This window comes from Acanthopagrus latus, chromosome 20, assembly GCF_904848185.1.
Source record: "Acanthopagrus latus isolate v.2019 chromosome 20, fAcaLat1.1, whole genome shotgun sequence".
NCBI lineage: Eukaryota > Metazoa > Chordata > Actinopteri > Spariformes > Sparidae > Acanthopagrus > Acanthopagrus latus.
Window position 1 is genome coordinate 1750541 of NC_051058.1, and position 20473 is coordinate 1771013.

Consider the following 20473-nt stretch of genomic DNA (forward strand, 5'->3'; position numbering starts at 1 on the left):
GCACACACACACACACACACACACACACACACACACAGGGGCTGGGTCGTGGAGTGTCCCTGCTTGGCCGCTGAGGGACTGGGAGTGTTGGCCAATCTCTGCTCAGCCAAGTGTTAAATTAGATTCCGTTGCCTCTGTGTCAGCGTTGGGTGTGTATGTGTTTGTGTGTGAGCATGTCTCACAGACTTGAGGATAACTCTCTCACAGGGACTGGGTCACTGTGACACACACTGATATTCATAGCAGGAGACTGTGCCCAGGGGAAGTCAGTGAGTTTGCGGAGTAGCAGCCACCCCCATGATAATGATGATGCAGAATTAAGGCAGTGAGTGTTGGCAAACTTTAGTTCGTAAGACTGGAAATATATGTTGTGTTTGCTTCCTCCTTTGAAATGTAGTGTCTCTCTTATTATCCATTCTTCCTCTGCTTTTCTTCTCTTTCTTTGCGAAAATGGCTTACTCACTTCTCAGTAGTTAAAGCAAATAGAGAATATGCACGTTTTTAACAGGTGAGAGTTTATTTTCATGACTGTATTATGATGCAAATATGTGCCGGCTGTTGCAAGGTTAATACTATATTGCTACAGTATATTTATGTATGTGTAGTATTATTTTTATGTAATTAATTACATAAGCATTTCGATTAAAAAATCATAATAATGGTACATACGAATATTTCCTGTCAATTAATGAATAAACATTCTAAACTTTAAAAGGAGGCGATATCTCAAGTTTGAAGTATTTGAATGATACAAAATCCCTTGTGAAAATGAATGTGTTGATAAAACAGAATGGACTACAGTAATGTCATCCACCAAGCTTGGCTTTCCTTGTTTTAAGAGTGGTGTGACTCCTTTAAGAACAGGGCAGTGAGCTGTGAGCAGTGAGTGAGTGGAGAGCGACAGTTGGTGGCTGAGCCCAGAGCAGACAGCTGTTAGCCACTGAAGCAGGAGGATTGTTTAGCAGAGAGTTCGCCTCTTGGCAGTACATGTACAGTACAGGTAATGATTTGCCCATAAATAAACTCTGCTGCTCTCTAATACACGAAGACCTTATGTTTGAGAGACAGCTATCACAGTCACTGCTGATATCAGTACCATAGATTCCAATCATGCTGAAACAGCAGTCTGCTAGTTAAGGTATAACATCACATATCCCATTCTTTGTTTGAGAAAGAATGTTAACTGTTAGACAGGAAGAAGCACCACCTGGAGTGGGACTCCTCCATCCCGTTCAGCTCAGCAGCGTTTAGTCATCTGCCTCCATCATGTTTACAAAGCTGCTGTGGAACATGAAAGGAACATGTTCTGATGGCAGTCAAGGTGAAGGGATGTCATAGAACTCGATTAATCTGTGTTAGTTGTTGAATGTATGTAATGTATTAGTTGAAACTAGAGCATTATTATAAAAGCCTTACTTCTTTCTCCAAACTGTAGCCCCAATACTGCTGAAACTTTAGTCCACTTAAACTCATTACAAATTATGAAGACCATCACTCAGTTTTTTTCAAAACCTGTAAAACTTATAAAACCAATCTCCTCCCACAATTTTTGCTCATTTGTCACCAAACTTGCTAGAGAGCATCTTCAGACGGAGTCACGGTTGATGAAGTTTGGCACATATCAGAATTTTATCTCAAAAATTGAATTTCTGGAGTCAATGTAAGAGTGGCATTTTTAAACATCGAATTTTCTCTTATGAAGCAAAACACACAAATTTTGCACAAAGGTCCAGTGAGGAGTAGGTAATATGAATTTAGAAAACAGAGCAAAGCATAACGTTTGAATAAAGATAAATCTGGCTGACATCTAGTCAGAGTGTGGGTTTATGTGGATACATAATCATTTGCATTGTCTTAACTACACACCTCCAGATGTGGTTTGCCTGGTCAGATCAGATTCTGATTGTAATCTGTTGTGTGTATTTGAACCTGCAGTTAGATGGGATAAGAAAAGTGGGAATTGTGGTGACATTTATTTACAGCTGTGCCACATGATACAAAAGCCGCTTTGATGTTGCAAGAGGACATTGCCGATGCACAAGTTAGGGTAGAGCAAGTTTACAGGGGCCGTGCTGATGCCCATGATGACAAATGCTCATGAAGCAGAGTGAGTGCAGGAGTTTGCATATTCTCACTGTGCTCAGAGACGTGCCTCTTGGCCTCTTGCTTGAAATCATACCACTTTTCTTTCACTCCTCCAAAGTCTGTGACCCTGAACTCCACTTGGTTTACTTTCTGCTGTTACACTTGCTTCGAATTGTTGCTAAAGCCAGAACCTAAGCCTCCAAATAATACTCATTTTTGTCTGACAGATTGATTAATTACGCTTCCTGTTCTTCAACTGCTTCATGGATTCTGACAATTCTCATCAAAAAAAATTCATTCATTCCATTCACGCCAGGCAATTGGGGGCATGTTTAGAGCCATTTATAGTCAACTGTTGGGCTGGTCAGACTGCTCATGCACGTGAGTTAAATTCCAGGATGACTGAGGTGTATGAGGAAAAGACACGTGGGAACAGAAATATGTGGCGTTTCATAAATCTGACGAAAGGACTGTGGATGCATTTTTCCTGCTTTGTGTTTACACAGATTTCTGCATGTGAATATTTACAGAGTTGTACGAATTAGGCCCTTGGTCTTATCAAGATAGATAGGTAGATACACTGATAGACGGCAGGATGGACGGACAGTCAGACATATACGCAGGACATATACGTGTAGCTCCAAGTGAAAATGGGAAAGGGATGACAATGTTTCTGGCCAGACAAGAGCTGGGTAATGGTTAATAGGGGTGGAGAGCAGCCCCAGGCTACTTTGGAAAATACCTGTAGAGAGTCAAATCGATATTAGACACACCTCATTGTGCAAGCATGTTGTGTATGGGTGTATGTGTGTGTGTTTGGGGGAGTGGGGGAGCATGACTATAGCTTCTTTCAGGGACACATATCAGACTCAAGCCCAGTCACCCAGGGAAGGCCAGTGCAATTGCAGACAAAAGGCATGTCCCTATTGGAAATCCCTATTAGGCTTCCCCATGTGCAACCTCTGATGCATCATGATAAGATGTGTGTGTGCATGCGCATGTGCGTGTGTGTGTGTGTGTCATTGAGAGAGAAATAATCCATCAAACAACAGGCATGGTGCTCCACTGAACCAAAGGGAAATAAACTCAATGAGGGAAAGACGAAGTATAGAGAAAGAGAGAGACGCATGGATGATGCAGAGAGATGTAGGGAAGGATGGAGGGATGGATAGTATGATTTAGCTGATAGGAGAAATCATTTACCAGCGCAATTTGTCGACAAGGATCTGGGGATGTCTCAGTGTGTCAGCGCCTCAGTCACAATGATGGATGATGGAAGTTCACTGACTCTAATGCTCTCTCTCACTCTACCTCTGGCCCTCTCGTTCTCCCTCAACCTCAATTCCTGCTCAATCTTTTTTTTTCTGCCTTAAACCCCGGCAGAGCAAAATCGTCTCCAGCTCAGCACGTAAGCACGGCTGTCTGTGTATGCCTGTGCACACATACAGGGAGACGTATCATACATCATCTCATGATTTTTGGCATATTAAAAAGAAACGCCCAGATAAAACACTTTATTTAGTTCTCACTTCATAGATCGTGCTGCAAGTATTTAACTTGACTGTCTTTGTTGATGGATCGCACGTGGCATGTGTGATTGTGTTACTCTATGTGCTTGTCTCCAGTGAGTGTTTTAACCATGTGGGGCCATATATCAGCTCAGGTCTTTATCGATGCTGCGAGGCGGGGAAGCCTATCAATGAGGCTGCTTGTATCAGTGAACCAAGACTGGCCCCAGGCCACAGCTCATTTCATTTACATGTTTCCGGAGATACAAACATGTGCTATGTTGTTTCTGTGACACAGTTAGTTGCTATTTTGTTTTTTTTGTTTTTTTGTATGAGACCCTGTGTGGTCCTTTGCTCTCCTTCAAAAGGATACAGCTCCCCCTATTGGAGTATATCTGTTGTGCAGTTGTTGATAACCTATAATTAGCACATCTGTGTAGATTTACTGTGATTTTGCCAGAACACACTCTGAAGAAAGGCGTCTTGCCTGAAACGTCTGTGTGGCAATAATAAACAGTTTGATGGGAGTGCTGTCCTTTATTTTTCTATTGCTGCGAGAATGCAGCTGTTTTAAACTCTCAGGAAATCATGGCTGTTGCGCCAGGAAGACGGTGTGTTTATGTGCATGACATGCCATGGTCAATGTATTTATGTTATGTTAATGTATTACTAAGGTTTCAAAAACCGAAGCTAGATTTCAGTCCTTTTGTGCTGCATTCGAAGAAGAAAAAATGACTAAATCTATTTTATAAAATGGAGTGTGGAGGATGAATTGAGGATTCTCACAGCCTGGGGACTGAAACTGCTCTGTAGTCTGGTGCTATGGCAGGGTGTATCTTTTGTATCTTTTGCCAGATGGCAGCAGGGTGAACAGACTGTGGTTGGGGTGGCTGTTAGTATTCTCTGGGTATCTGTGTTGCTCTGAGAGGTTCTAGTCACCTGCTGTAGAGCCTTCCTGTCCTCGCCAGTATATGAACCGTGCCAGTTTGGGATGTTTCAAGGATGCTTTTTATTGCTCCTCCTAAGTTCACCAGAATTTGGCTCTGAAATGTTGCCTTCCTAAGTTACCTCAGGAAGAAGAACCTTTTCTTTGCTTTTTTCAATGAGGATGGTGACGTACGATGACCAAGACAGGTTCTCAGTGATAGTAATTCCAAGGAGCCTAATTCTGCTCACCTGCTCCACCTCCTCTGCACTAATGTAGACAGGGGTGAGTGCAGTTGCCATCTTCTTCCTAAAATCAACAATCAGCTCCTTGTTTTTTTGCTGACAATCAGCAGTAGATTGTTCTCTGTGCATCAAGTTAAAAGTGCTTGCAAGCAAAAAACATGGCTACTTCCTTTCCTGTTGGTGGAAATCACAAAACCATTTGGCAATGCACAGCATTTGGTTGCTGAGGACGCCGGGAAAGTCAGTCTGCAGTGACAGAGGCGAAAGAGAGACAGCGTTAGCATTAGCTATAGTGAGTTTGAGATTTGAGAGATTTGTGACATGTTTGGGGTGAATAGTGTAGTGTGTTTAGTGTGTAGTGTAGTCATTTTTTTTGTTTTGTGTGTCAAAACAATGAGGAGACTGCTGAAAGTGGAGCAGGCAGTGCAGCTCCTCTGAGCTGGAAGGAGCTGAGGGAGACCTGAGCCTGATGCCTTGCCTGCATTTAAATGTAAATAGTCACACATAACTTAGTAGATTTCAAATACATATGTACAAATTTAGCAAGCAACAATTTATATTTGCACTCTAAGTTATAAAAATGGTTTGTCGTTGTCACAGTAAAAAAAAGTTTTTCCTACTCTGATTTTTATGTTTTCTGTGTTAATTTTGTTCCAATGTGTTAATACAATATGGAGAGATACCTGAAAAAAAATGTCTTACAGTGACGGTAATGTAATGTTTTCCTTCTTATTGACATGTGATATTTCCAGTGCTGGAACACATTACAGTAATGTAATTCTTTTAGTGTTGACAAGGAGATATAATGCATCACTATTAATATTTCAGTAATAAAGTAATGAATTATGTCATGTAACGTGTTACAGTTCACGTTACCAACCAAAGAATAGCATGTATTGTTTTTTAAGAATCCATCCACACCGTGCATGACCATATTATGATACACTCTGTGTATGTTTAATATAGCCAAGCCTATAAGTCTCTGAGTGACTGAAATTAGCCTTGTTTCATAGGCCTAATGATTAATTCTAATTGTTTAATCCTCTGATCAATGCACTTTTTAATTTGCAGTCTTGGATCATATTTGCCTATGCATTCCTTTCATTGTGGACTAAAATAAAAAGATGTAGAAGAGATTTTGGTCTTGTCATGCTACATTAGAGAAGGTATAGGTCTACTGTCTACTGTCTTACTGTCATATAACTGAGCCTACCATTATTTTTTTTTCATCTCATTAATCAGACTTTGATATTTTGTCTGCCTTCTCATCCCTGTGTCCAAGGAGATTTGTCTATTTAGAAAGATCTAGGCTGTTTAATTGTTCTATGGATGTTATTTGGGCATTTTGTTTAAAGTAACTAAACTGTAGTGTAAGTAATACATTACGCAGACAATAATATTGTTACATAATATAATACTTTAAAATCAAAGTAACAAGTAATGGGTAATAAATTGCATTTTGAAAGTAACTTGCCCAACACTGATTATCACACCCACTGGCAACTCATCTGATATTAATTAGAATGTTTATTTTTATAACCTGATGTAACTATGATCTATGCATCACTTCACTGTTGTATGCTGTTTATGTTTTTGTGGTATGCTGTTTTGAACTGTTTGTCTCTTTTTGTGATGCACGTTGGCTCTGTGAGAGCACCCTAAATTTCGTTGTACCCCCCACAGTACAATGACAATAAAGGCTATTCTATTCTATTCTATTCTATTCTATTCTATTCTATTCTACTCTATTCTTCTGAGGTAAACGCAAGCGTGTTTTGCCTGGTGGTCTCTTTTTTAAAAAGAAATTCTGATCTGCATCTGCTTTGCTGTCTGGTTTTACGGTTTATGCGAGTTAGGTTCCTTTTCATTCTCTCAGTTTATTCCCTCATTGGACATATTTTTACGATAAGTGCCATCAGGAAAATTGAAATGATGTAACATCTCAAACCTGATGCTCAGGAATGATCAGCCCCATGGCACCTTGAAAAGAACAATGTTTCTAATAGGCCTAAATAAAGAAAGTTGTCTGTGCTCCTTCTGTTGTTCAGACTTACAGTTAACACATATTTTTAATGTCAAAATGGGATGTACCTAGAGACACCATCTGCCATGTTGTAAGTCACTGTGCCATCTAAATGATTTTGAAGCTGTTATTTAAGGTGAAATAGTTCCATAATATTGCTTTAAAGAGGACAGAGCTAAATCAACTTTAAGATATTAGCAACATATTTTGCCATGAGAAGCGATCTGTAAGATGTTGTTTTAAAGATCATAAAAGTATGTTTATTGAATGCGCTTGTTGCTGGAATGCACTGTTTTAATACTTTTAATTTATTTGAAGTTGAATCTGAACAGTATGAAGCATCCCAAAAGTGGAATGAAGGGTTCAAAATACACTGTAAAGTTTGAGCCAAATGGGTTGACTTTGTGTCAAGAAAGAGGGGATGGTGTACGAAGAAATGTTACAGCTAGAATAAGTGAAATACTCAGTCACGTGTACATGCTAATGCTTGCACATTTGACTTCAATTGTCTGTGTGTGCCACTGTGTGTTTTAAACTGCACTCACTGCTAAATCTGTCTCAGCGCCTCAGATGGAATCAAAGATTGCTGTGGTGTTGGTATGTAAGTTGGTTACCAACATGCTATTGCTACTCATGCAATTCCCTCAAAACACTAACTAGCTTTAATGATGATATGGTGTAGAGTCCAATGACTCACACTGTGTAATGTGTGTGTTTATTGTCATAAATGTGGGTCGTGGAGCGGTTAGGAAATGTGGATGTGTTTGCCTGCCGTCAGTTATTTTTCCTCACGTCAGTTTATTGGGACTTAATGTGGCAGTTAGTTGGTGTCCCTGTTCTGTAAAAGCCTACCCGGCCAAAAGTATTGGTCTGAATGACAGGGTGTTGAATATAAGGTTTTTGGAATTTCTGGATGTCCTCTTCACTCTCAGTCCTCCACTCTGCCTGTCAACATCCTGCCCCATACACACCAATGTAAAAATCTGAAATGGCTGATAATTATGAATGTTTGAAGCATGACTGTGCTAAAAGTTTGAATAACATGAAAAAAGTTGAATTGATAAAAGAAATCACCAGTCTTTGTGAATGTTTCAAAGTTTGAATGTCTCTAATGTATGAAGGGGTGGGAAGTGTTTGAAAATGCAGAGGTTTGAAGTGAGCGCTAATTGACTTAAGTTATAACTAAGATATGACTAAACTTCAAAGAAAGTTGAATATTTTGAAACTCTTTCATGGGATTTGAAAGATGAATGATACCCTTTAAAGTTTGAATTGAGTTTTTAGCTTAAAGCGTAAATCTGGAAAATGCTTGAAAAAGTGTGAAAAGTGGAAGAATGTGGGATTTTTGACGAATTCGTCCATCTGCTTGTATGGGGAAAAATGGCTGGAAAAACTTTAAATATCTCTGAAATGACAAATGTAATACTGCAGCTATTCCATTGAGATTAATGTGGAAAAATGTGGAAGGAGTAGCAAACAAAAAAAAAACAGGTGGTAGACTAAAAATTAAACTAAGAATGATAAAAGTAATAATGATAAATAAAAATTAATATTTCAAAAATAATAATTATATAAATAAATAATTTGCAGGAAAATTGGGAGAGAGATAGAGGGAAAGATATGTTTTGGTCGATTGTGTGTGTGTGGGTGTCTGTGGAACCAATAAAAATATAAACAGATAAATAAGGAAAATAATAATAATCATCATCTATGTGTAATGATGTGTGTTATGGGTATAGTTTGATATTATATAAATTATAAATATGTGTTAGTGGTCACGGATAAGATGTTTTCATTGATTTGTATCCTTATATTGTGGTTTGTTGTTGGTGATGAATGTTGTTTATTTTAATTTTAGATTTGATTATGGATTTCAATTGTTGGTAATGGAGGAACTGATCTCTCCCAACCCTATACTTCTGGATTAATGTGTTATGATATGATTTTTTTTTCTTTTTTCTTTTTTTTTTTTTTGAATATATGATTCGGGACAGTGATTCTCTTTTGTAGCCATGATGAAAATTAAATGGGGTTGCAGCTGGAAGTCCCCATTATGCCAAATCAAGGTCTATCTACAGAACATGGTACCACTGATGACTTTGTGTGTTTGCCACTGGGCAGAGTGGAGGCGATATTGATATTCTTGTAGTAGCACTGTTTCTTGATTAGTTGGTGGTAGGAAGGAGATGTCCACAAGTGAATGGGTTTTACACTTTTACAGTTACAGTTTTAATTTTAACCATTACGATTGGTAATCTGGTCCAGTGTCTGAAACCATCCTGTATGTTTTTCAGCAGAGGGGTGTATTTACGTTGAATAGGTCTGACAGTCTGGAGGGAATACTGATGCCTGAATATTTGATTTTGCCAATGTTAAGTAGATTGGTTCGACCTTTTGCTGCAGAACCAATAGTAGACTTAAGAGATACATTATTTATGTCTTGTGGATTGTAACTGGTGATACCAGTATATTATTGATTGGTTACTTGCTTTTTCTTGTTTGAGTTGTTGTAGATTATCCAGATATTTGCTTGATTTGTTACTGTATTTCAAGTTTCTGTATTTGAGCTGTTGGATGAGGAACTGTCTTTTTGTGTACAATGGTTTCAAATTGCGTTTTAAATTGGGTTATTTCATTTTGTATTTGTTCACTTGGGGTATTAGTATATTGGCATGCTAGGTGTTTGATTCTTGTCTCTGCAGTAGTTTCCTGTTCTTGGTGCTGTTTCTCTGTCTTCTTATCTGATGAATATGATATTATTTTTTCCTTTTCCTTCGAACAACAGTTATTCCTGTTTCCCAAAGTGAAGGTTAAGTGTCTGGAGGGATGTTCATATCCAGAGAGGATGCCCACTCTCTTTTGATTTGTGAATTGAAATCTGGATCTTTTAAGAGTGATGCATTGAAGTGCTATTTTCTGTGAGACTTCATATGTACTTGAGTTTTTATTTATAAGGAAGCTGGAGTGCGGTCACTGATCATGACTGCATTGATTATGTTTTTTGGATGCGTTGGGTGAATGAGTTGCTTACAAGAAAGAAAGAAAGTCTAGAAGATTGGATGCTCACTTTGAAAGCAAGGTGTTGAGCTCAGTTGTACACGAGAAAAGTGACATAGTCATGTCAAGTAGTCAAGTAGTCATGTGAAGAATGGGAAAACATGAAGTTCCAAACTTGCATGATCTGTTCAATCTCTGCATAAAAAATGGGTAACATTGCTGAGCTGTCTGTTTCAGAAAGTAAAGAAAAGACACTCAGCCATCTGATTTACATCATGAAAGACCACTACTTACCTACTGGCTTTGCTCTTTTCCTTTTCTATGTCCCTATCCCTACCTCTACCTATCCACCCAGGGCAACCAAGAGGCCCCAACTCCCCCTGAAGCCATGGCGCAACCCTTTCCACCAGCCCAGTATGCCCCTCCACCACAGAATGGAATCCCAGCTGAGTACGGCACGCCCCACACCCATCCACCTGCCGACTATACGGGATCAAGCACAGTGACTGAGCACACCCTGACGCTGTACACACCGACACACACACAGAATGAGCAGCCAGGAAATGATAACACCCCCACCCTCACAGCCAACACAGTAACGGTGAGTCCACAGTTTATACTAACCTCATCTTTAAGAACAGTTAATGAATAAAAACGTGTCTAGTTCCATTTTCTTGAAACGGTACTGTCTTAAGACTGTAGAACAAGACACATACTGTACGTAATATATCCCAATATGTTGTCTAATAATGGGGAGGCTGCTTCTCCATTAACTACAGAACTACATTCAGTTCTTACACTAGACCTTTTTTTTTTTTTTTTTAAGTGGGCCATTAATAAGACAGAAACATGGCTGACATAGAATTACCATACATGTTTTCAATAGCCATTTAGCCATAATTTAAACAGCATTTACATCAACACAAAAACACAAATGGTGCAGCACATTTTGTCTATTCAGTCCACCTTTTTATGCCTTGATGGTGTGTTTGGTGCAAGGTTCTGACAGCAAGGCTCGATGCACAAGGTGCCTGGGCCAAGTGTGACATTAATGAGAGGCACTCCACAAAAACAGAGCACATTGTGAGAGAGGAGTGCATTCCAGGAAAGCAATGGTTTTGCTGTAGATGTTTTTTCTGAGAACACATCTCTGTGTGATCAGTCGCAAACATCTTTAGTGTTTTTGGCTGTTGTCATATATTCAATTTCTTCAAGAGCAAGACCTTGACACTTTTCTGTGGTCTGCTGGTTTCGGCTGCAGTGCTGTTGCACTATTGCTTTTTTTTGTATAAAATGAGCCCACAGATGTCTGCTTTGCCACTGACATTTCAAAGTCAAGTTGATTGCTGTCAAGCCATAGGGCATGGTTGTTGTACCCCCTTTTATTTCAGGCAGAAGCGCTGAGATGAAGGGCTTGTGTGGTGAGAGAAACAAATGTGATATTTTTTTATCTGTTTCACACATGATACCAACAAATCCTGGCATGTACTTGCTTATGTAAACCCTGGTGCTACCAACCTTTAACCCTTTAAAACAATTGGGGGACCTTGGGGTTTGTAACCCTAACCCTAACCCTAACCCTTAAGACATGCTGAACAACCACAGAGCCACTACTGCACTAATTATGAAAGAATATAGTACTATTTCATATCAAATTAAAAAACAGAAGCTGGGCTACACTGTGTAAAAACATGTTTATATGACCTAAACACAACCCAAACACTACTCAAATAAACAACTAAACATCAAACTTTGTGAATCACCCTAACCCTAACCCCTAACCCTAGAAAACTGGCTTGGGGCTTAAAAGGTTAACTTTACCTTTAGTCGTAGTTGGACCTTTGTTCATGCCACAGCCTGAATCTGCCATCATGATGATGCAGAGGTTAAAAAGATTCACAGATCAAACCCTCATCAGTCAATCACTGCAAACACGAATAGTGGCACCCTGCGCAGTTTTTTGAAGTTATGATAATGTGGAACACACTGTGGTCACCAAATACTACATGTTTTAATTTCTTTATAGTGCTTTTGTTGTTAATTATACATTTTTGAGATGTTGACTTTCAGTTGAATAATGCCAAAGATATATGAATGATGTGGAGTAATTTAAGGTTTGTTTGAAAGCTAACGTCAAACTGAATTAGTGACTTTCATCTGTTGTCCCATCTGAAGAGTAAGAAGAGTCAAAATAGTGGGTGAGAATGAAAGATTCAAAATATAGTGTAGGCTGGGAGCTAACCTGCATTGTTGGCTTGAATTTGTACTGAGAATTCACTGAAGGAGTAACAGTGTGTAAGAGTCAAGTGTAGTCAAGTGTAGCCGTATAGTTGAATAGTTGAATAATTTCAATCCACTATTCATTTCTGGATAAAGAATGAATGAGCAGATGTTAGATAAGTTTAGAATAAAATGTTTGAAAATAAGCAATACTAAATATATTCTATTATATTGGTGTGTGTGGGGGGGGGCACATGCACATTTTTGTCTTTGTTGGTACTAGTGTGTTCAAATGTGTGTTTTTTATCTGCACACTTGATGAATCTGTCACAGATCCCCAGTTTGAATCAAAGGTTGCCATATTGATGGTAACTGAAGCCCCATTCACACTGCCCTTTCAAGCGCATATATTCCACTTTGCCATCTGTGTGAAAGCTACAGAGGCAGAATTAGGGTACAGTTTAATTCTGATCCTCAGGCGAGGTACTAACAGAGGCTCTTGTAAAGAAAAAAAAAAATGCTATGATAGTCAGCCCCTCCTGACAGAGATTTCAGCAGACAGTGAAAAAAAAAACAGCATTCCTCCTTGTGAGTGAGCGCTAGAGAGGGTCCGCTGTTGACAGATGTTGGTAATTTAATGTCATTTAGAGCAAAAAACGTAACTTTGTCACTTTCCAGACGAATGGTGGGTCAGGATCACAGCATCCATATGATTACAAATAGTTTCCAAATGGATTCATTAATTTACAAGAGGAAATTTGGGGAAACAGAACTTAACAGATTAAGAAAAAACACTCAGATCGCAACCTCATGATGTCACGCCTCTTTTCGTTCCGCAATGCCAGCATGCTGTATGAAATGACACACTGGAGTGGCTTTATGCCGGTGCTGCTTGATTCAGTTTAAACAAACAATGGCAGCATAACGGCAAGCTTTTGTTGCTGCGATAATGTGGAGTCTCTGAGAGAAACAGGCTTAAGTTAGTCACAGTAACTTTGACTGAGAAAGTTGAGCTAGTAAAGTATTTAAGAAAAGTGGATGTGTTTACATGCCTCCAGATCTTTTTCCTATTCATAAAATGGGAGGCAGTGCATCAGTTGGTTGGCATTCCTGTCACCACTAAGCCCACCAAGCCAGAAGTGTTGATCCAATTGCTTCAGGAGGCACACAGGTGTGAGCAGCACACATTTTTCTCAAAGCTGACATGTAAATTTATGTAGGCAAAATGGACACGGTGGGTGTGAAAGAAAGTTGAAGAGAGTATTGTATATAGTATAAGTATATAGAGTATAAAAGCATGAAACATGGTAGAGTGATACAGATTCATTTCACCATCAATGCACAGCATTTGAGGAATAAACATCACTGCTACCAAGCCAAGTCCTGGAAAATGTCTTGTTTGTTTAGAAGGCACAGACATCACAATGCTCTGAAGTTACAGAACGGCAGACAGGAAATTTTTCGATATCACAGACACGGCAAAGCAACTCAGAACAACATGGCACATCTGGACATACAAGAGAAGAGAGAGTTGACCTAATCATCAAATGATACCCCTGCCAAGGGACTGAAATTCACAGTAACTAAGAAACAGATGCTGGTGGTAGATTCCATCACGCTAACAGAGTCAGCCACAGCTACATTTGAAGGTATTAGCTGCTCTTAATAATGCAAAAGCACCACCCTTCAGCGTCACTAGTGAGGAAAAAAAAGGCCAAGGCATCACTCTGAAGAGACCAGAACATCTCCACTTTGCCATTAGATGAAGGGGGATGCCCTGTGGTGCTGAACACACCGTACTACCATACCAAAGTCACTATCTGTTTAGTGATACTCACACGCAGGAGAGACTGAGGTGAGATTTTACCAGTAGGGTATTCAATATCAGTAAAAAAAGAACTGGAAAAGTCATCGACAGAAGATTGTATTACCGTCTATATCATGGATAAGCAATCCCATCTATTGACTTCCAAAGATATGCAAGGAAGGAGTACCACAAAAATCCATCAGCAGCACCATCAGCTCAGTTAAAGTGAAACTCTCGCCAAAAAGCAACCCAGTCTGTATTTGAAATTGAATGTGAGTCAAACCTTCGTGTAAAAGCATAATTACGACGAAAGAGGCACTTTCAAGATTTGAAGACAACACACTGGAGGCAGGACTGTGGAAACAAAAAGCTAGCTTTAATATCATAAAGCTGAAATACAAAAGCCAGAAGAATAAGACAACCAAAACAAGTCACTAGGACAAAAGCAAAGTACAAATCAACAGAGAAAACCTGAAACCAAAACTAGACACATACCACACGGGAGGCACAAGGAGACACTGGAGGAAACACTGGGGAAGAAGCCGGTGGAGAACACAGGTAGAACATGGGGGAAGACAGACCAAGACGCACACACACTAACACAGGCTAACAAGAGCTTACACAGAAAATGTTGGCCATAAAAGAGGACATCACAGGGAACGGAACAAGACCGAGGAATGATGGCACACGGAACATAGAGCAAACTGATGAAGACATGAGGGAGGACAAAGGCTATATACAGACACACTAATGATGGGACGTGGAACAGGAAGAGTGAGGAGGGACAAAGACAGGTGAGGAAATGAATGGAAAAACACTGGAAAGAGGAATTGAAAAGCAAGATACAACACAAGAGTGCAACATTTTTAAAATAAAACAGGAAACTAGAGAACATAAGCTGGGATGATAACAACCATGGGCTCACTGGAGCCCCCAATAATGGCCAACCTCTACATGGAAGAAGCTGACTGCAGAGCCTTGTCTACCTTCACAGGAACTGCACTGGTTCAGGTGTGTTGACGACAACTGGGTCAACATCAGAACATGGACAGGTCGACAGGTGTATTCCAGTTATTTTAAACACATCCTCAGCAGAAATTAGTATCATTGCAGTGTGTACATTTTTTAAACTATGTTTATCATAAATTGGATGAAAAAAGAGATGCATCTCTTGGTTCCCCCCCCCCCCCCCCCCCCCCCCCCCCCCACACACACACACACACACACACACACACACATATAAACACTGCATTTTTTATTTTTATTTTTTGGGGGGAGGGGTGCTTGGCCGAGGGCTGGAGCAGGTAAATTAATAACTAATTTCAATAACTTTATATACTGCTGGATGGCTTAACCAGTAATAATATAACTAAGGTACAACTTTAGATTATTAATATAAAATGTAAAGTAAATAAAGTAACCAGTGCACCTAATGCTAACTACATCGATGAAAGCATGGAGTAGAAGAATAAGGTTAAGGTCTAAAGGAAAATATCCTGTAAACTGTTTTGTTTTTTTGGGGTTTTTTTTGAGGAAAGCGCCATGGCATGGTGACATCATGCAACTGAATGAATGGACGTGTATATAGTGGAATCTAGGAACACACGCAGGAGGAGGGAGGGAGTCCCAGCCACTAGGAATCTACTGGGAACTGCCTAGCAGCCGTCTGGCAGCCGAAGGGCCTTTGGTTGGGAGGGGAAAATTAAGGCATCTGCTTCTGTTAACTGCTGACAAATGTAGCACCAGCAGCATCACAGTGACCAGCTCCGGACTGGGGCCATTGATTATGTAAATAATCTAAAGCTGAGAGGTGAGAAAACATAAGACCTTCTTGTTACTTTATCATGAAGATTGGGAGTTTTCGTTGGACAGCATAACGTGGCCTACAGCGTGTTCCTCACTGCTTGAAGGTTTTTTTTTTTTGTTTTTTTTTTAATGTAGTGTGTCTGATCTACTATCTTTATACTTATACTGTATTGTATTCTGTGAAGCTGTTTGTAACACTGGTTTTCAAATGCACCAACTCTGTATCCAGCTTGTTTCGTGTTTTAGGGTACATTGGTAGCCGCTGCTTTGATTAAATTAAATTAATTAAATTAAAAAAAAAAAAATTTTTCCCCAGGGTGGAAATTAAAGGCACATAGTTTCCACCTGCGCTGTATTCTTTGTCCGCATCAGATGCCATCCAGCTGTAATCGGATTCATGCAGCTTTGCTTTGAATAGCTGCTTGCAAATGATTTCAGGGTGCTGATATATTTTGCAGTTTTTTGTAACCCCACTTGAACTTGTTTTGGTGGCAGTGCTGATGTGACATCCATAAGAATCCCAGTCGAGGAGACAAGGACCAAAACGTGAATTTCTCACAGGTGTTCACAGGCAGTCTGCAGTCAGATCATCCCTCGTCAGAGTCAAGTCTCAAGTCTCTTAGACAGCTCTTAGACCCACAAGTAAAGCTTTCACTTAAAAACTAAGAGGGTTTTCCTGACATGTGGCTTGTAGAAAGTATGTGTGCAGTGCTGTTAACTGACCTGAAAATAACTCAATAATACGCAATTTATTTAAATACAATGGATGAGAATAGAGAGAGCTGGGAAATTAATTGTGGCATCAGGAAAGAAAAGTAACTACAATTAACAGATTGCAAGAATTTATAATTGCACTATGAATAAAAATCCAGTGAAATATATGAATATATCCTTGAAATAAAAATCATTATTAAATATATTTGTACTGTATTCAATCTTATATATTATATTAATCTTATTTACTTATTTATTCATCCAACATTGACTTGAATGGCATTGTAACCCAGCATGCGTGTGTGTGTATGTGTCTGTGTGTGTGTGTGTGCGGAAAGATGTGTGTTTTTGTTTGCACACTCCCCCAAAACAAATCAACTCAGCCAAGCCTCTCTTATGCCCGCTACACACACACACACACACACACACACACACACACACACACACACACACACACACACGCACACACACACAAACACAACAAAAAGACACACACACACACAATGTACAGCTCAGGACTGTTTCCGTGGTGACAGTGGAGGACGCTGGAGCTGCTTGTGTATGATAATGTTAATGTAATTATTGCCTTTTCCTGCCTGGCTGCTCGCACACCATTGATGGTAGAAAGGAAGGACGGGAGAAAGAAAGAAAGTTGTTCCATTCCACACTAAGCTAAGTTAATGGAACACTGCAGCCAGTTCCATGTGCACTCATGCTGGATGGAATATTCCAGTGGGACAGGGATCAACAAGAGAAGCATGCTCTATGTAGGGATTTGTTGTGCATTGGCTACTATGAATATGATTAATTCATATACAGTAAAAAAAAAAAATTAAAAAAAAAAATGTAAATTACATTGTATACTGAATGTATTTTAACTTTTCACACATTTATTTTCAAAGGGCTTTATCGCACGACAAAACCTACAGGATTTTTTTAAGAAAATGTTGCAAAATATCATGTAAAAACTAGGGCTGTCAATTTAACACGTTCATTTTGATTAATTAATTATAGGAAAAATAATATGTAAGCATATTAATCACTCTCTATGATACCCCTTGACCAGCAGCTTTGTAAACATGATGGGGGCAGATGAATAAGCCATCATATCGGAGTTTTGGAACGTAAAGGTTGTAAAGTCTACCTGTATTCACACATATTTCATTAGGCACTGGGAAAGACACTTGTAAAATTGTCAATTTTAACCAAACACATTACTTAAACATCAATCTTACTGATGCTGTGTGCTCCTCAAAACAGCTCAAACAGCTGGTCATTATTTTTTATATTTTTTTATATTCAGAAGCCTGAGCCACTAGATCCTGTGTCTCTTTCTCTCTAAGCTTTTCAACTCCTCCTTTAATTTTTTTACATTTTCATCTTTTTGAAAATATTTGTTGGTCTTATATTGATAGAACAGCTGAAGAGGTGACAGGATGAGGGAGAGGAGGAGTGACACGCAGCAAAGGGCTCCAGGCCGGGACTCAAACTCAGGTCTGCTGCAGCGAGGACAAAGCCTCTGTACATGGGATGCTCGCTCCACCCACTGAGCCAAACAGTGCGCTAGACATTTTCATCCTCTCTCGCTGTTGTTGATGCACATCTCTAGACTGTCAACACAACAGGGGGCGAGCAAGGCCTTTTGTCAAACTGATTTCAAGTTGGCTAATTTCAGCAAGTTTTTCCCTTTCTTTGTAACTTTTGGGAAGAAAACAACCAAATTAAATAAATGGTGATTTAAGCCTATATATTGTTTTTTTCTTAATTTGTAATAGAATAGTTTCGGGACATTCCTATAGCCTAAGGCAAAATATAAATAGATTAAAATTAGATTGCCACTCAAAACCAACCATAATAGTGAGGTACAGTCAGGGACAGTGGTATATATAGCTGCTATCTGAACATATCTGTTAATGCAGTCAACTGATGTTGGATAGAAGTGTCGGTGCCGGTGAAGGTGAAAGCTGAGCCGATGTCAGAAAAAGTGGCCCACAGATGTGGCAGCCCAACAGGATATCTCTCGGTGTGCCAGATGACCAGTACACCCCTGTACAACACTGAACACGGCTTACGTCATTGCCTCTAACACAAATGTGCAAACAACCTCACATACATATACGTAGCCTAACTATTCTCGATATTCTTGTCATTGTTTCTGTGGTGTTACACTTCTGCGTCACTCGGGACAGTGAGGCAGAGACTGCTGCAGCTCTGCTGCACCACATCTCTTGCCACCTTCGCAGGCAGCCTCTCTGTCCAGTGTCCACAGGGATTAACAACAAAGCGAGATTCCTCTTTTCCCTGCTTCGACACCAGTTTCTTTCTTCCAAAAGCTCACTCCCATCTTAGATTGTAAATAATATTCAGTCTTCTGAGAACTTTTCTCGTACACAATGCAGGGACTCTCACTGCCTCTACCAGTTTTCTTCCATCACTTTGCTTCTACCCCAGTTTGTAAAATTTCTTCAGTCGAGTTTTGGAGAACTTGGCTTGTACTCCGAACTGTACTGTCTACATATAACTTAAAGTGATATGTTACTTTACAGTATTACTGCCAGTGTAGTGTTGTGCATTTCTGATTACACTTCTGCTGCTATTTTGACAGTGAAAGTAAAGCAGAAGTATGGCTTGGCATTACAAAATGGAAGAGGGTAATATTGTTTTAATTGTTGGTAATAAAAGAACATACGCTTGTATGATGATGATGATATAGAAACACTGAATAACTGAAACTGTTTTAACTATCATGCTGTTAAATCAGTGATGATGCTGTTTAATCAGCTCACCTGCCAGGGGGGTGGATTATCCTGGCAGAAGAGAAGTGATCACTGAAGCAGAGTTTGTACTTGTGACATTTATATGTGTACTCGATATGAATGTATAGGTCACGAGAAATAATTACAAAACAAATCTTGAGTTATTTGATTCACTTTTGCAACGACATGCTAGCTGGACACGCCGGATTACAGCGACTATGCTAAGCTAAAGCTAACCGCGGCGTTTCTAGATTAGGACAATGGCTGGGTCGGCTAAAAAACGCTTTCGCTCACTCATCCAACTCTAGGGACTGCGTGGAGGGACTCAATTTCACCTAGGGGTGGCGTATTCCTTTAAACAGTGACAGCTCCATATATCACTGCTGGTTTAAGGAGGGCACTTCTTATCACTTTGTGCTTTTGTTTTGTCTCTGGAGCTTACAATTTCTTGTTTGAAAGACATTTTAAGGGTCCCATTTTAGTAAAACATAAAGGGTGAGGGGATCCAGGTCCAGGTACTGAGGGTACATGTAAAAGGCCTTTATTTTAACGGGCAATTAAACATTTTTTTTGTATGAAAGCTTGAATAAAATACCGTAGCCTAAAACTCTGCCTACATAATCCAACCTACATAATTTATGGGGTGCAGAATGCAGAATATGTTAGCGTTTCTCCTTGGCCAAGGTGGGTAGAGTAGGCAGAAAATGTACTCAAGTAAAAGTGCTGTTACTTTTCAAAGACAGTAAATCAAGCAGAAGTGTAAGTCAACATCAACATACTTACTTCAGTAAGGGTACAAAAGTATGAACTATAAAAGTTAGCTGAGTAGTAAGTAACCTAAAAAATAAAGAAGAAAAACACCGGCACACTTCTGTCAGATCCCAAAGTCTTGTCTGCGGTTTATCTGACCGGGATTATTTCAACCACAAAAGGTCTTCATCAGGTGAAAAGTTAACAGACACATGTATCTATTTGTGACACAACAATCAAGCGTCGTCAGATAATCTGCCACATTTACACCAGGACAATATGCACAGTCTGTATCGCTCAAGCACGATCCCAGAATATTATATTATAACACACTAGTATCAGACCACCCGTGATTAAAACATTTTATCAGTCATGACCACATGAAAAAAAGCAGTTTGTCTTTCTTGTGCGCATAATTTGGTGTCCACTTTTCTGTCTCTTTTAATCAGGTTACAATTAGTCATGCTTATTGACTTGTGAAATGCATAGCCCTCTCATGGTGCTCACAGACCCTTTATCTTGAATATTTACATTAGAGCAGAAAGCAGGAACAGTATACTATGATGCTTATAGTATCAAAACAGACACATTTACAGCTCTCTGTCAGTGGTGGGTTCTCCAGTGTTCTACTGATTTC

General features: G+C 39.5%; 1 protein-coding gene across 5 annotated transcripts in view; it reads left to right on the top strand.

The window, feature by feature from the left end:
- Positions 1 to 20473, top strand: part of LOC119009647 (RNA binding protein fox-1 homolog 3-like) — a 504213-nt gene that overhangs the window by 408487 nt on the left and 75253 nt on the right. For all 5 annotated transcript variants that reach the window (XM_037081113.1, XM_037081116.1, XM_037081117.1 and 2 more), the window contains one exon: positions 10139 to 10384. In XM_037081113.1, coding sequence (XP_036937008.1) covers positions 10139 to 10384 — 246 coding nt within the window. The remainder of the gene's footprint in view (positions 1 to 10138; positions 10385 to 20473) is intronic.